At 41.7% G+C, this 15,708-nt stretch overlaps 1 protein-coding gene across 2 annotated transcripts in view; it reads left to right on the top strand.

Moving 5' to 3' along the window:
- TAOK1 (TAO kinase 1) overlaps positions 1-15,708 on the top strand; it is an 83,704-nt gene that overhangs the window by 33,446 nt on the left and 34,550 nt on the right. Inside the window, exons 2-6 of one of the 2 annotated variants that reach the window (XM_083172327.1) lie at positions 3,447-3,561; positions 6,183-6,410; positions 11,938-12,009; positions 13,722-13,823; positions 15,318-15,363. In XM_083172327.1, coding sequence (XP_083028453.1) covers positions 6,279-6,410; positions 11,938-12,009; positions 13,722-13,823; positions 15,318-15,363 — 352 coding nt within the window. In that variant the 5' untranslated portion in view covers positions 3,447-3,561; positions 6,183-6,278. The remainder of the gene's footprint in view (positions 1-3,446; positions 3,562-6,182; positions 6,411-11,937; positions 12,010-13,721; positions 13,824-15,317; positions 15,364-15,708) is intronic. The other variant, XM_083172326.1, reaches the window with a different exon arrangement.

Raw genomic sequence — 15,708 nt, 5'->3', positions numbered from 1 at the left:
AACCCTTTGCAATTCAAATGTCTGGTTTAAATGAATTGTAATTTTATTTTTATTTTTTTTTATTAAAAAATGGTCTACATTGAATGTTGAGTGATGGTAATGTTCTTATTTTAAAGTGGCTCGCAATTGGATCTGCTCCTAGCGCTAGGGCTGTTGCACATGACTAGAGGTTGGACCTGAAAGGGTTAAACTTGTATGCTCCAGGATGCTGACATGCAACCTGCATTATGTGATGGCTGTATACTTTCCATGAGCTATTTTGCAATGGTGCACAAGTTATTACTGTTGGCACCTTACATTTTAGAAATATTTGTATACTTGTACTGCCTAGGTGTGTACTCTGTCCTGGAACATGGTATGGGAGTGAGCCGTGACCCAGCGGAGGGGCACATCGCTTTGCAGCACCCCCTTCCCTGTCTCTGGTTCTGCACAGGCCTAAGCTCACAAACAGTGCATTTGTGTAGCCTATGCAGTTGTTTTATGGGTTCTATGATTTTCCCACACTTCCATCACGTTGGGGCAATGAGAACCTTAAAAAGTGGCAGTAATGTTTTTATATATAGATAGATAGATTTTTTTTTTAAATTTATCTCGACTTGCCTAATGTTGGCTTTTTTTTTCTGGTTACCCTTAACCCCCCCCTCCCATTGTGTTCCTTAGTGTGTGTTTGAGCTTTGTTCCTTTAAATGTTGGCTGCTGAGCTAGAATAGAATAGATTTTGGAAGGCAGAAACATCTCATGCAAGGTTATTCATTAATTCAGGGTGTGTCCGCTATTGCTACAGAGCTCTTACTCATTTTGGAATGAAATCTGATTATATTATCAATCACAGAGGCATAAATACTTCTAGATACATCACCTCTACTGTGTTCATATAATTATTTATAGAATAATATAGAATTCTCAGTGCTGTTTTGGTTTCAGCTGTACATTATACAATAAATACATTATATACTAAAATATAGATGAAATATGAAGTGTTTCAGCTTGGCTTGTACAATCACCGTTACTTCATATGTGGTTATATAAAAAGACCACAGTGCGCTTAGAATATATTTAAACTTTTCTGTGTATCAGCTTATTGACTTTTCCAGACTTAGATATTGCCGAAATATCATTAGATCCCACCCTTAGTTACGTTATGAGTCTTGTAACACCCTATATAATTGTATGTTGTGAGTTTTTTATCGCACGACTTTAAGATTGATAGCAAATTTCTGAAATGAGATCAAGTATAGGTGTGGGACATCTCTACTGTAAGGAGATCTGTACAAAATGATTTTCTAGCTCCATCATCGTAACTAGGTGAAGTCTGACTAAGAGATATTTTGGTACTTCTTTACTTTCACGGCGCCAGCATGGCGCCGCGCGTACTTCCGGGTTACGCTCGCCACAAACTAAGTAAAATAAACGAAGTTAACGCCATGCCAACATGGATAGTTCATACCTCCACTATCCATGTTGGCATGGAGTTGATTTTAATTAGCGTGGCGAGCGTAGCGAGCCACCGAGCCCGCAGCGTGGGCGAGCGAAGCGAGCCCCGCAAGGGGACTCTGACGTGCGGCGCCATGCTGGTGCCGTGAAAGTAAAGAAGTACCGATATTTTTAATATATTGTATAAATGATTCTATTTATTTTTAGATGTGACAAATATAAATGTAGTGGTGAATGTAGACTCTACATCACAAGGCAAAATGCTCTCCTCCTATAGACCATAATATTGGCACCTACTTCAAAAACTGCCAACTCACATTTTAAGGTGCGTACACACAGGGGCGATTTTGTGCAAAATTGCGGGAAATATGGTCACTGAGCGACCATATTGCCCGCAATGGGAGTGTGCACCGGCGATATATCGCCGGGTGCGCGCTCCCGTTTTTGCCCCTGTGGTGATCGCTGGTCGCAGGAACATGCTCCTGCGACCAGCTGATTACCACTGCCAGGCTCCCCCCGGCAGTTTATTTTTCATCAGCGACCATCTCTGGTCGCTGATGTAAAGTAGAAACTGAGCAATATATTGCTCAGCCATGTATGGCTGAGCAATATATCTCCCCCCGTGTGTACACAGCATAACACTTCCCCAGCCACTCTCCACTTTTAAACCTGGGTCTTCATTGGTACCTTTCCATCTTCTTCTGAACACACACCAAGCCTATTCCTAAATACTGCCAACTCTCCGACTCACATCCCCAACATTCCCCTGATACTCAAAAAGTATACTGCCACTTAAAAGACTTCTTCCTTCCTTCACCTAAGTGAGACTCTTTTAAAGCCTGTGAATGTTAACTTCTATTTCCTAGTGGGAGAAAGGACCATCACGTGACATCGGGAGGAGCATGGTCATAAACTCTTTGCCTAAATTGACACACTTGGGCTCAATTCGCTTGCAATTCTTCGGTCACCGTGTCTCACTCAGCTCACCACAGGCCATGCCCTGCTCTGATTTAGACACCATCTCTTTTTATTAGAGCATGTCCTTTTTTCCCCTATACTACACACTAGTGCACCCTCACAACTGTCCCAATCTGTGCTGAGGCACACTCCGTCCATTTACTTCGGCTGTTCTTTGTTTCAGTTACAATGTAAGCGCTCTCATGTGCAGGGCCTTGCTTACTCTTTTATTTTTAAGTCTACATTTATTATGTCTACTTTATATGTGCGGTGTTAGACATGTCCTATTTCCTACACTCTCTGAGAACACTTGACCTCCAATGTTGCTGATAATTAATTGAGGTTGAAAACAATAATTCTGCCCTGGTTAATACAAAATAAAATAGGGGCTTCGTTGCGCTCACCTCCTGAGTCCCCGCTGTCGGGATTCCGACGTCGGGCTAATGACTGTCGGAATCCCGAATGTCAGGGTGTTATACCACACCCATAGACCTATGCATTTTTCTCCGCAGGGAAAAGTCGCATAGGATCCCTCTTAAGCCGCCCGGCAGCTTTTTCTGCGGCAGGATTCCATGCAATATGCTGTATGCGGTCCTTATGCATACAAGAATGCATGAGCTCCCAGCAAGGGCTGTGGGATCTGACAAATCCATAGTGCAGTCCTTGCGATCTTTTGCTCCGTTTTGATGTGCAAGGGGACTGTGCATCGGATTGGAATCTGAGCTTAGACACACTCTTGCTCTGGGATGAAAATGCTCAGATGTATGACTTATCATGGGGTTTGCACTGATTATACAGTATATTATTACATCACAGCCCACATGCATTCTGTTATTGTTTTATTGATTCAGAAATTCCCACAAAGCTTTTTGGGCAGTGTTTCCTCCTGTCACTGAGAGGGGGAGACCATGTCAGAAATCCTGCTGAGCAGGAAGACTATCTGCTAGTCATCGTATCTAGTACAGTTTTGATGATTTGAATTTCTCCAAATATTTGAGGGAATGTGCTATTTGTACACTTGAACCTTGCTAACAGTGTGTTTTCTTTGTGTGCAGGACTAGTGTGGGAAGGAAGCTTTGAACCAAAACCTAACCTGGATTTTTCTTGATTCGGGCCGATTGGTGACCGCAAAGCTGATGCCTCTTGTCGGTGAGTCTTCAGTCGTGATATGTAAGTTGTAATTAACAGAAACATGGATTTCCCCCTTTTGGCTAACCAGTGGTGTCCCACCTGCCTCTGATGTCAAAAGTTTGTTGAATTATATTGTTTTAACATTCTCTGTAAAATTAAAATGTACTTTTTGCATTTCCATGATCTGGGAGCTTTCTTTTTGCATTTCCATGATCTGGGAGCTTTCCATGTAAAAGTGACATTCCCACTTCTCTAATTCTTCTCTTACAAAAGCAGTATCCTATGGGCCAGATGTATTAAGCTTCAAAAGTAATAAAATGGAGAGTGATAAACAACCGGTCAATCCTCTCCTACCTGTCATTTTTCAAACCCAGCTTGTGACATGTCAGTTAGGAGCTGATTGGCTGGCTATCACTTTTTGAAGCTTGATACATCTGGCCATATATAATAAAAGCCTAATGTGGACCCAATTGTTGTCCGCTACCCCCTCTATTTTATGCAACTTTGCCATATTTTGCTTCCCTAACCCACTTGTGTAGTGGCCGGACCACGGGGGTGCTAGGGGTGTCTTACAATATGGGAAAAAATGTCAATTTCTCTAGGCATTCCAGAGTTTTGCAATACGATATAGCAGGGAATGAAGAAAAAAAGATGTGTGGTGGAGTTCAGGGAGAAGTGAATGGGGAAACATGGAGAAAAATAGAGAGATAAAGGAAGAGATGGGGACATGGCAGATAAGGGATAGCACAGGCGGAGAAAGACACAGAAAGATGGGGATAAGGCAGACAGTAAAGAGAGAGAAAAATAATACAATCTAGCTAGAAACTTAGTATTGAGGTAAAAAAATAAAGTGCGACGAGGGTAGTAAATTGGGGAAGGTGGGATATGCAGTGGCAAGAATTGGAGAAGGGAAGGTGGGGGAAAAGACAGGAAAAAAATATATTTGTGTGTATTTCATGTGTGTGGTGTGTTTATACAACATCAATTTAAGATACCTCATTCAAATATAAAAATATTTCAAATACGGAATAATCCGTTCTCCAAAATGCTTCTGGTCCCGAGCATTTTGGATAAGGGGTACTCAGTACGTATCTTCATCAAATGCTATTACAGTTAATAGAAGTATAAATCACTGCGCATCCAGAAACAACACTTAGTCGTCAATGAATAGACTTCTGGACCAGTATGTCGCAATCGATGGTCAGTTGGACATATCCTTCAAATGAATGCAGGTGATGTCATCACAAGCCAGAGCTTCAACCTGGAACATCACAATAGTTAGGTAACCACAACAGCAGTAAGAAAAGTAGTGGCATAAAGTGTAATAAAATATAATTATGCTAGGCAGGTGTTTCCGGTTTATACCTCGTCATCCAACACTTGGTGATACGAGTTGTCCTGCTACCCTATGTTTATATCTGATTTCAACCATACAGGATGTCATTTTGACATCAGCATTATGCACTATAAAATGCTTGCACATGGCATAAGCTTTGTCATCCCATCTGCTCAGCGTGTTGCAAGCTTTAGAAACATGCTGCATCATCTAATAGAGTCAGTGTTCTTTCAAATCCCTGGCATTTTCTGAAAGGCATATTTCATATAACCTATTCGAGCTGTTCTAATCATAAATCCTTCTAATATAAATATAGTTGTGTGTGTTTTTGACTTTCCTCCTACACAGAAATGTGAGTCGGATTAGAGCCACACTTTGCATCCTGCTGGGTAACACAATAGATCGCTAAGTAAAGCTTTTGTTTTTGAAGTGAAAATTCTACTTGGGACATTTCTGTGTTCGATAAGCTGAAAGTGTCTAATTGTTTGGAAAATGTAAAAATAGTTTGTTTTGGTTTTTAAAGTACTAAGAGATCAGTGTAGAGTCATTTTTTTAAAAAAAAAGTCATGTTATCATGGTCTGTGGTTCGAATTACTGCCTTATATCGCTACCCTAAAGAGGTTAATATGTCATTGCCGCCAAAACCCACAAGAAAATGACTGGAACGTCCCTGGCGACATCTCACTATAGATAGTTATGACCATGATTCAATCATTTCTTAATTCAAACTTTCATTGAACGTGTCACCTGGAGGCTCCTCTGTAAATAGTAACTGCAGCTTCATATTTTAAATGTTACACCCTGCACAGAGGTTTACATATGCTAGAAATATGTGCCTCTTTTAGATACTAAGGTTTTTAAATCATCTCTGAACAACAGATGTAGGGTGTGATGCATTATGGGATTCTAACAGTTGCTTTTCAACAATGTTCTTTTTGTAAGACTCCGATGCTCCCTAAAAGATGGAACAGTATGACATCACCGTCTCTGTTCCTCCAAGTAACATTCCTGCACTAGCTCAGAGTCTTCCCTACAGCTCTTGCTTAGTTGCTTATTAACCAATGGGGTTTTTTTTGTACTGAATATGTATTATTTCCTTTATTCTAGTGAAAGGTTTTAGAATTAGGATTCCCTGTAAAGTTGCATACATTTTTATATTCTTAGTAATTTACAAAGAAAATAAATGTACAGAAAGCAATGTGATGATATGATATGCTTTTAATGCCGGTTTGCGGTATAGTGAAAGTACCTGTGTAATAAAACTGAGCACCAGTCCATTTTTGAATGTTTACCTTTTGAATAAAACATTTGTCCTCTCTTCTAGTTCCCCACGCTGAAGAAGATACGGTCACACAGATGAGCCAAGAGCAGTGGCAGCAGTGTAACCCCAGATAGTTAGACGGCAGACTGCTCCAGCAGGATGCCGTCAACAATTCGAGCTGGAAGCCTGAAGGACCCAGATATTGCAGAGCTCTTCTTTAGGGATGACCCAGAGAAGCTTTTCACAGATCTTAGAGAAATTGGCCATGGGAGTTTCGGTGCCGTTTATTTTGTAAGTGCCCCCCTTCTTTTTTTTTTTTTACTTTCAAGTTCATTGTAGTAGCGTAAAAAAGACATTCTACGCTATGCTTCTCAGTACATCACTGGACACATGAATCTGATCATTATACACTACGGTGCTCAGTGCTTCACAGGGCGGATTTATTTGACCATTACATAGTACTCTTCTCCGTGCTTCACAGGGTGCACTTTTGCACCATTGTACACTATGCTTCAGAGTGCATCACAGTGCAGATGTATCTGACCATTGTACACTATGCTTCTCAGTACCTCACCGGGCAGACATATTGGCTGACCATTATACAAAACGTTTCTTAAGGTCCATACACACTGGTCGACTATGCCCAGCGTGTACGGACAGCGATGACCGGTGTCATCGCTGCGGGGAAAGCCTTTCAGTGCATGGACACTGAGCGGCTTTCCCCCTGCCCGGCGCCGACGGAGGGGGAGGGCGGCGTTGCATAGCGGAGCGCTATGCAAAGCCGTCCTGAAAGCCGCTCATCTCCTGGTACTACCAGCAGGTGAATGGCTTTCCCGGTGAAGTTGCGGGAGCGCGCAGCAGCGCTCATCACTGGGCACTTGAAAAAAGCTTAATACATTAAAGTAACATCTTTTTTTTGACACAGTATGGGGAGATTGGGACTTTATGAACAACACACTCCCCAACACACAGGGTGTGGATCGAATTGTCGACCCCAACTAGTCAATCGGTCCACACCGTTGGGTTGACAGTCAACAAGCTCGACATGGGTGAAGGTCGACAGGGGTCTAGGGCGACAGTGCACTAGGTCGACATGGTGCAAGGTCGACACATGGGTTAGGTCAACAGTCAAAAGGTCGACATGGGTTTTTTGACTGTTTTTTTTACCCAAATATCGACATGGACACAATTTAAAGTGCACCGCATTCTCTCGCTTCAATCGCAATGCTTCGAGCACTATTTTATTCTCCCACCACACCCTTGTGGATGGTAGGGCATGAAATACTGTTGGCACATGTCCTCTCAAAAAACCCATGTCGACATTTTGCCTGTCAATCTAACGCATGTGTCAACCTTGATCCATGTCGACCTAGTCCATTGTTGACCTAGAACCATGTCGACCTAGCTGTCTGTCGATGCAACGGTGTCGACCTAATGACACTGGACCTACTTGGGGTCGACAATTCGACCGTATGCCAACACACATGCATGGAAATAAATAACTTGTTTGAAGGGCATGCCTTCTTTCAAGAGTGTCGAAGTATGTGGCCAGTATGAAGGAGATGGGCCCAATATGCCCCAGTTCCCCATAGCAATGCTTGATCTTGTCTGCAGACCACCAGACAACTACTAGGGGGTCACAGCCTCTTTTTTTGAAATGTGGATGCCAACATACTTACAGTGGCAATTACAGGCAAAATTGGTCACATACTGTTTCCATACCATACACGGAAAACATTTGTCTTAAATATACAAAACCATTTTGGGGGATGTCCTTTCCATCCCCGAACTCCATAATATCTTTAGTCCATGAAGATGATGTCTGGTAATAACGCTGATCATTTATGAAAATATATAGTGAGATAACCAACCAATCAGCTCCTGCCTGACATTTCTCAAACACAGTCTGTGACATGGAAGTTAGGAGCTGATTGGTTGTTTATCAGTCTCCATTTTATCACTTGAAGCTTAGTGTATCTGGCCCATTGTCTTGGCAATTATAGTGAGCTGGCATTTTTAACTTGCTGGTGCAACAGTCATTTCCGTAGCCCTGTTTTTGTTATTTTCTCCTGTTGCTTGGTAGGAGGACTGTGTGACAGGATAGGGATATTTGTGAAATAAGTATTATTATAGGCAAGCTAAACTAAATGTACCATTAGAACTTTATATACTGGTGTTGTGACAGGAATATTGCTATGCATTGTAATATACTGTACATATTCATATTTGGATGGTACAGTCAGTAACAGATCTGAAACCCTAATACAAACCACTGTATTACCCTGTGGATACCACAGAATATCACTAATTCTGCACTTTTCTATTGCTCTGATCTGTGCTGTTTGTAGTCTTAAATACCTCATAATACATATAACCAACGGAACAGGTTGCCTGCATCTTTTAACTCAGGGCAGTAATCCTGTTTCCCGACTTGTAACTGTGGATTACCCTAAGAATTGTGTCCAGGGCAAGCTTCAGCTTTGGAATGATAATGTGAAACCATAATCATAAATACAAAATCTAATTTGCATGAACCTAAAATGAGACACATGATTGGTACTGGGCAGAGAGCACTTATTCTGCAAACCAATGGAATGTGTGTCCAAAAAAAAAAAAACACTACAATTTGGCTACACTGGAAGTACAGCCTGGACAGGCAGTGACTAATTCTGTTTCTTTGTTCGGGGTGAATAGTTGTCCAGCATGACATAGATGGGAGTGGCTGTTATTCTGTGTACGTAGAGTTACCACTTCTTCTTCACTCCTACACAGAAGTCGTCTTATAAGTGCTGTACAAAGCAAACAGAAATAAACCAGTGCAATGTACCGATGCTTGTTTACTGCTTCCAAATAGCTTTGTCTCCATGAAATGCCACAAATGAATCACACATGTCTCTCCTTTTTGGGACATTTAACAAAAAAGGTATTGCTGTCACTTGCATTAAATGTGATCTATGACCTTAAGGAGGGCGAATTGTGTACAACATGGCTGTATAGAAAAAGCTTTACAGATGTGTTGCTTATTATTTGTATGTATGATGGCATTTACCACTTCAAGCTGTACTGCGTAGTTAGTGCCTTTTCTGACTTTTGATTACTTGCAACTATGGGGTGTATTTAATGCGGCCGGCGAGGGGGGTTTTCATGGCGAGGATGGCTTGTTTCAGCAAGGATTGCCGAAAACAAGCCATCCTACCTGGTTAACCCGATCGCCCTATTCTGTGTTTCGGGAGAAATTCTCGCCAGCAGAGGGCAGAGATGATTCCCCTGAACGGTGAGGTTCCCCGCTAATACAGCAAGCATATAGCCGCGAGCCTCACCATTTTGATGGCCCCACTCACTGTTTCCACCTCGCTTTTTAGAAATAGTGAGGTGGAAACGGCAAGTGCAGGGTGTCAGTTGAATACTGAGGGCGAGCAATAGGCACGGCTCGCCCTCATAGCTCATCTAATCGGCATTGAATATACGCCTATATTTGTGAATTTCATTAGGTTTCATATTTGGCACTTGTAGTATAATTTTGTGGCACCCTCTAGTGGAGGTATTTGTCTCCTGCATGCAGCCTTTGGCAGTAGGGCATTTACTGTAGTGTGAGCATTTTATTCACGGTCCCCCTAAGCATAAAGTTGTTTTTTTTGTGCAAAATTAAGAAAGGAATATTGCTCAAATATAATGTGCTGATACGTCATCAATTATGTACTGAAGGATACGATTTGGTTCTGTTTGCCCATATACTTTGACTGACAGCCACACACACTGCTTTTTCCAGGCCATAATTAATTTGAATTGATCCTGGACCACCAAACCAAGGCACTCCTGCACGGGTTCTCAAGGCACCACAGGGTGCCACGGCACATAGAACCACTGCAGTAGGACCATTATAACAAAAAACAAACAAAATTAAACTAAGATAGAAGCGGCAAATGCAGGATTTTTAGAGGGAGGTTTCCAAATGTTTGATTTTAGAGAGAGTGTGGTCAGCCCATGAAGAAGGTATAATTAACACTTTTATAGCAAGCTGTAGTTATACAAAGTGCAGTGTATGTAATACCTCAAACTTATTCAGGGCCAGCATTTACAGTGCACCAGTGTTTCCCTACTCCAGTCCCAACACTGCGGGATTTACAGATCTCCGCACATCACAGTTGAAATAATTACTGCCACCTGAGGCTCTCTTTAAAATGCGCCGTACAGGCTGGTTGGCTGGAATGAAAATTTGATAATGTATGGAAGCAAAGATAATTGACTATTTGCTCCCAATCATGGAAAAGTTGTTTAAATTGGCTAAATGAAACTGATTAAAACAACTTGCCTGCATGATGGTTTTCGGTCATTTTCAAGTGTTTGAGAGCAAACGGACAACTGTCATTAAGTGGACCATACACCTACAGATTGCTGAAAATAATCTGGTAATTTATGTGAGCAACTGACAGTTGGCATTTGGTCCCTAAAATGAGTAAACAGTCATTCAGCCAAGTTTGTGAAATATGTTTAGTTTAACCAATTTGTCCTAACCACGTTCTGTTGTTTGGTAGAAAATGGTAAGTTGTCATTTGCTACCATACATTACTGTATTTTCATTCCAGCCAGCCTTCTAGTTCCCAAAGTACTGGAGGGGAGAGATACTGCAGTAAGCGGTTAGTAAGGCCAGCCACCAAGGTGAAAGTTTTTGGTGGTTGATTTGTTTCAGTGTTGTACAGAGCAAGAAAACAAACACAAAAGTATAGGCGACATTACATCCGCTTTGATCATATGCAAAAAGTGGTCTTCCTATTAATATAAACATCCTGTAATATACATTATATAATATAACAGTAGGAGACTGAACTGAGCTCGCTAAGCTGACATTCCCCCACCTCATTGTAAAATGCCTCCCTCTACCTCCTAGGCTCTTGCAGTCATCTGATTGAATGCTCCGATCCACACACGCAGCAGACTTCGCAGGAGTAACTGATGCTGTTACTTATACTGCACCCCACATTTGAGTATGAATGGATGATCCAACATTACTTAAAAACAATATAGTGTCAGGAATATTTTTTCATTTTTTTTTTTTTCATTATAATTTTGCTTTGCCCGATCACTAGAAGTTACAATTTTTGTTATTTCCATATAGTTTTGTCAGAACTGTATTGTTTGGAATTGCATTTTATGCAAAATATAAGCGAGGTATTTTATCTACAAGTCATAAGGTCCCCATACACTAGGACCACTTCTCAGATTCGCAGGTGATATAGAACATATGCAGTCCTATCGCATATTCTATATGGCATACGATCCCTGCCAAACTGCCCAGCTCGGATGCCATCCAGCAGGTCACTCCTGCATCTGCTGTAACTCGCAGGTTCTAGTCTATTGGATCAGACCTGCTGTCAATCACATGTGATTTGGGGGAGCTTTTCATGCGTTTGATCAATACAATCGCATGCAAAGAGCCCAAACTGCATGTAAATCACCAAGTGCACACCCAGCATTTCAAAGCTAGGCCCAGCTTGCCTTTCATGAACTATTAAACCCATTCAAAAGAGAAACCAGGTTTAGGTCTAGTCACAATGTTGTCCTTGCTTTAGCAGAGCATTCGATGGCACCTATTGGACCTCAGTGCTGCTGCTGCTGCTGTTTGTTAATCTCAGTAGACAGCAAATGTTCTTTAAACCATCATATCGCTTTCACAATTCTGCAAGCAGTAGGCCTCGTAATGTGCTGTAAATGACATGTCCTGATAGGTGTTATGTTGTTTAGCAGGTATATATTCTATTTGTCACAAGAGCTATTTATAAACACTGCTTCAACTTCATCCTGTTTTCTTCTGTCCTAGGCACATGATGTGCGTACCAATGAAGTGGTGGCCATTAAGAAAATGTCCTACAGTGGCAAGCAGTCAAATGAGGTATGCATTATATTACCAGGGTTTTATTGCCTCCGTCTGTATAGCTGCTCTAGACGGACTATAGCGGCCTGTGCATGAAGAACAAAGCAATAAAAAGGCTTAGACTATTTTTTTCCCGCTGTCAGGGAAATCTTTAATTCAACAATTCCATCCACAAAATGACCAGGAATGGCAAGTCAGAGGTTTTTAATACGCTGGAAAAAGTTTTTTTTATGTTGCCCCAAAGGATTGATGATCAATGTCTGGATAGGCAAAATGACAAATCGTGGTTTATATTTTATATTTCCCATATTAGAAAGTGGTACCATGCTTGTACCCTCCTGGCCACAAAAGTTGCAGTCTGAACTGATCAGTGGGATGAATTCAGAGATATATGCAAAACCAATGGTTTATGTACATTTACAATGGTGGGTCTCTGCACAGAACCCATGTTCATAATGGGTCCTGTGTCATTGCAGACAGTGGGCAGTATTCAATGAGGCCGGCGAGGGGGGTTAAGTGGTGAGGATCGCTAAAACAAGTGACCATCGCCGTTTAAACCCCGCCCCAGCCGCTCACCGTATTCAACGTTCCGGGGAATCCTCACTGTCAGAGGACAGCGAGGATTCCCTCAAACAGGGATTTTCATGGCTAATGCAGGGAGCCTGCTGCATTTAGCCATGAGCCTCGCTGTTTTGGCGGCAGCACGCGCCATTTCTCTGTCGCTGTAGAAACGCAGCGTGCTGGAAACGGCATGTGCAGGGGGGTCAGTTGAATACTGACTGTGGGAATGGTGACAGAGAGCAGTCAGCACTGTTCATTGTCACAGCTCGCAAAAAGCATTGATTACTGCCCAGTGCTGCAGCATGATTGACAGCCTGCAACTGTTTGGGACAGGGTGCGGGGCCGTGTAGAAAAAGTGGACATGTTGCTCCTGTTTTCTGGAATTGAGCGTTGACATCCACTCTGAGTAACATCTTGCAGATGATCCGATACTGCATATGGGTACACAGCACTTGAACCCGCATTGCTAGCAGGAGGCATTTTTTCTCCCTCAGACGCATTCTCTAACATAAGCATATTTTGACATGTTAACTGTGTCCATCTCTGAACACACAAATGTATTGCACAGGTACTTTTAGGAATAAAATAGAAGAAAGTAATAATTAATGGTAAAAATCATCAAGTCTGTGGCCAATTCAGATGCCATGGGGACGAGATGCGTTGATTTTGCTGACATTCTACACAGTTGCAGTAGTAACCTTGTACCTAACTGGTTTGACACATAAGGAAGGTTAAAGATAAAGTACTGTAAGTGCATATCTAATTCTCCCATCATCCAGTGTAAACGTTCACAACCCCGCAGACTGAGCTTGTACTGTAGCCTGTGAATAAATGCACATTGCTGTGAAACCAGGTGCGTCTGTGCAGTTGTAGGCTTGTGGTTTGGAGAACGTGGCCTGTAGATTTGCATTTCTGTGTTTCATAAATTAGATCTTTCATTTAAAAAAAAAAAAAAAATCAGATCTGTATTTCAAACCCTGCAATAATCTAAGTTACTTGACTATTTTAAAAATAAAAGTAGCTAGAATGTTTTATTATATCAGCAGTACCTTTTCACAAAGGTGACCTTGACTATTCCGTTCTTTGAAGAAAGACCATTTATAGAGCTTTATTGCTTCCATCATTATATCAAAGGTAAATGTAAAATTTTTATTCACCTACTGTAACAGAAATGGCAGGATATCATCAAAGAAGTCAAATTCCTTCAAAGGATACAACATCCGAACAGTATAGAGTATAAAGGCTGCTATTTAAGGGAGCACACGGCATGGGTAAGAAGTCTATTATGTTATCCTTTTCATTACCTGTTCTGGATTTATCGTTTGAGCATCATACATACAAGTGATGTTCTCACCAGATTTGGATTCTCTGTACAAACTATTGTGATTCATGCAAATTGATCCACATGCGTATTTGTCACGATTGTGAATGCAGACTATGGAATTATGCTGCAGTTACATTTACTCTCTGAGGTCTAGGTGTGCTTATGTTCTCATGTTTGTACCATTAGCGCTATATGTCTTGCCTGCATTCTATGCTGGCCCCTTGGACTCCATTTTGTGCACGTAAAAACTTGTAGCAGCGCAAAGGTAGAAGTTTTATGCTGTAAAGCTACCACTAGTGAGCACAGCTGCCCTTGACAGCCCTAGGATATAATGGGAAGGGGTGTTATTAGGAAGCCTCTCATTTGGCTCCTAGTGTAGCAAAGGTGACCTGACATTCACTTGTAACATTCAGTGTGCTATAAGGGTTGGCACCGCTGCCCATGACGTGCTATCACTCTGATGTCACTAAGATATCAGAGATGTCAGGGCAGATAAGCTTTTAAATAGAATGTTGTTGTAGCATACATGTTAGTTTCTATTTCTACCAGACCCACTTAACACTAATACCCCTTGATGCCTTTATAACCCAGAAGCGGTTCGGTGGGAAAGTTTTTTTTAACGCAAGGTTAGTTTGCAGGGTTTGTCTCAGGAAAGGCCCATGGCAGAATATGGAGAGCTGGCACTAGGAGAGGATCTCCCCAATTGCCTGTGAGCGGTGATGACACCGTCTTAGATCGCGTTGCCAGTCCCAGGTCGCACCTGTATACAAAATCTTGAGAGCGACCCTGCATTTTAATGTAAAAGGACTACTAGTTCATGTGACTAATTGCAGCTATATTCCACCCTGGAGCAATAGGGATTCGTTCTGACATTGGAACAGATCGCCATCAGCCCAGATCGCCCGTACACACTAGGGTAATGTTGATGAAGGATGGAACGAACACGTCTCTCATTAACATGCATGATGTCACTATGTTTGATGTGTAACACGTCAAAGTTGGTGTTAGCACAAGTGACCACGGGAGTGCATACACACTGAGCGATGTAGGCGATATGTCTGTACGATCCACTGTCTGGCCAGATCTACTCAACCTCTACATTGCTTCAAGGGAAATGTCAACTTTGTTCAAGACAAACTATACCTTCTAAACTTTAGTCCGGGGCCCCCGTTCTGTCTGGAGTCTCCGCAGCACCTCGTTCCTGACGGCCCTCCTGCCTGGTTACATATTTCAGTCAAAGAATGGTATTTTACTAATGGCGTAAAATTAAGAGAAATAATATTAAATAATTCCAATGTAAATTTGTCACACAAATATGCAAATTGACTTTATTATGAGGATGAAAACTTCCTGACTCCTCAGAGAGGACAAGGAGTAGTTTACTGTATATCCCGATTTAATGTACAGATTGCATTGTAAATGTGTTTTGCTCTCTCCGCAGCTGGTCATGGAATATTGTTTAGGTTCTGCTTCAGACTTGCTAGAAGGTAATTCTTTTTTTTCTTCCTGGATTTTAACAGCATTGTCGTTAATTACTGAGAAAGTCACAAGGCCTCATTGTCACCTTGCGTTAGATTCTCTGCTGTATCAACAAACAAAATATAACTGCTTATTTGGCCTGAAGATTTTAATAAATTTTTGTTTTTACAAGCCACAGCATGCAACCTATAGCATATATATTTGCATGAATGAACTGTACAAAACCCAGCATAGTATTCGATCTAGCACCCTGCACCTGTTTCTATCCGTGCAGTTATTCTTTCCTGCCTGGGGTGCTGCTGTCGGCTCTGGTGCTTCTAGCACACTCTGTTTTGTATCTTGCGGAGGTAGAA

The sequence above is a fragment of the Crinia signifera genome, chromosome 2, assembly GCF_055691185.1.
Source record: "Crinia signifera chromosome 2, ASM5569118v1, whole genome shotgun sequence".
NCBI classification, from domain to species: domain Eukaryota; kingdom Metazoa; phylum Chordata; class Amphibia; order Anura; family Myobatrachidae; genus Crinia; species Crinia signifera.
The sequence above is the reverse complement of the archived record's forward strand: the minus strand, read 5'-3'. Positions and strand labels throughout refer to the sequence as shown.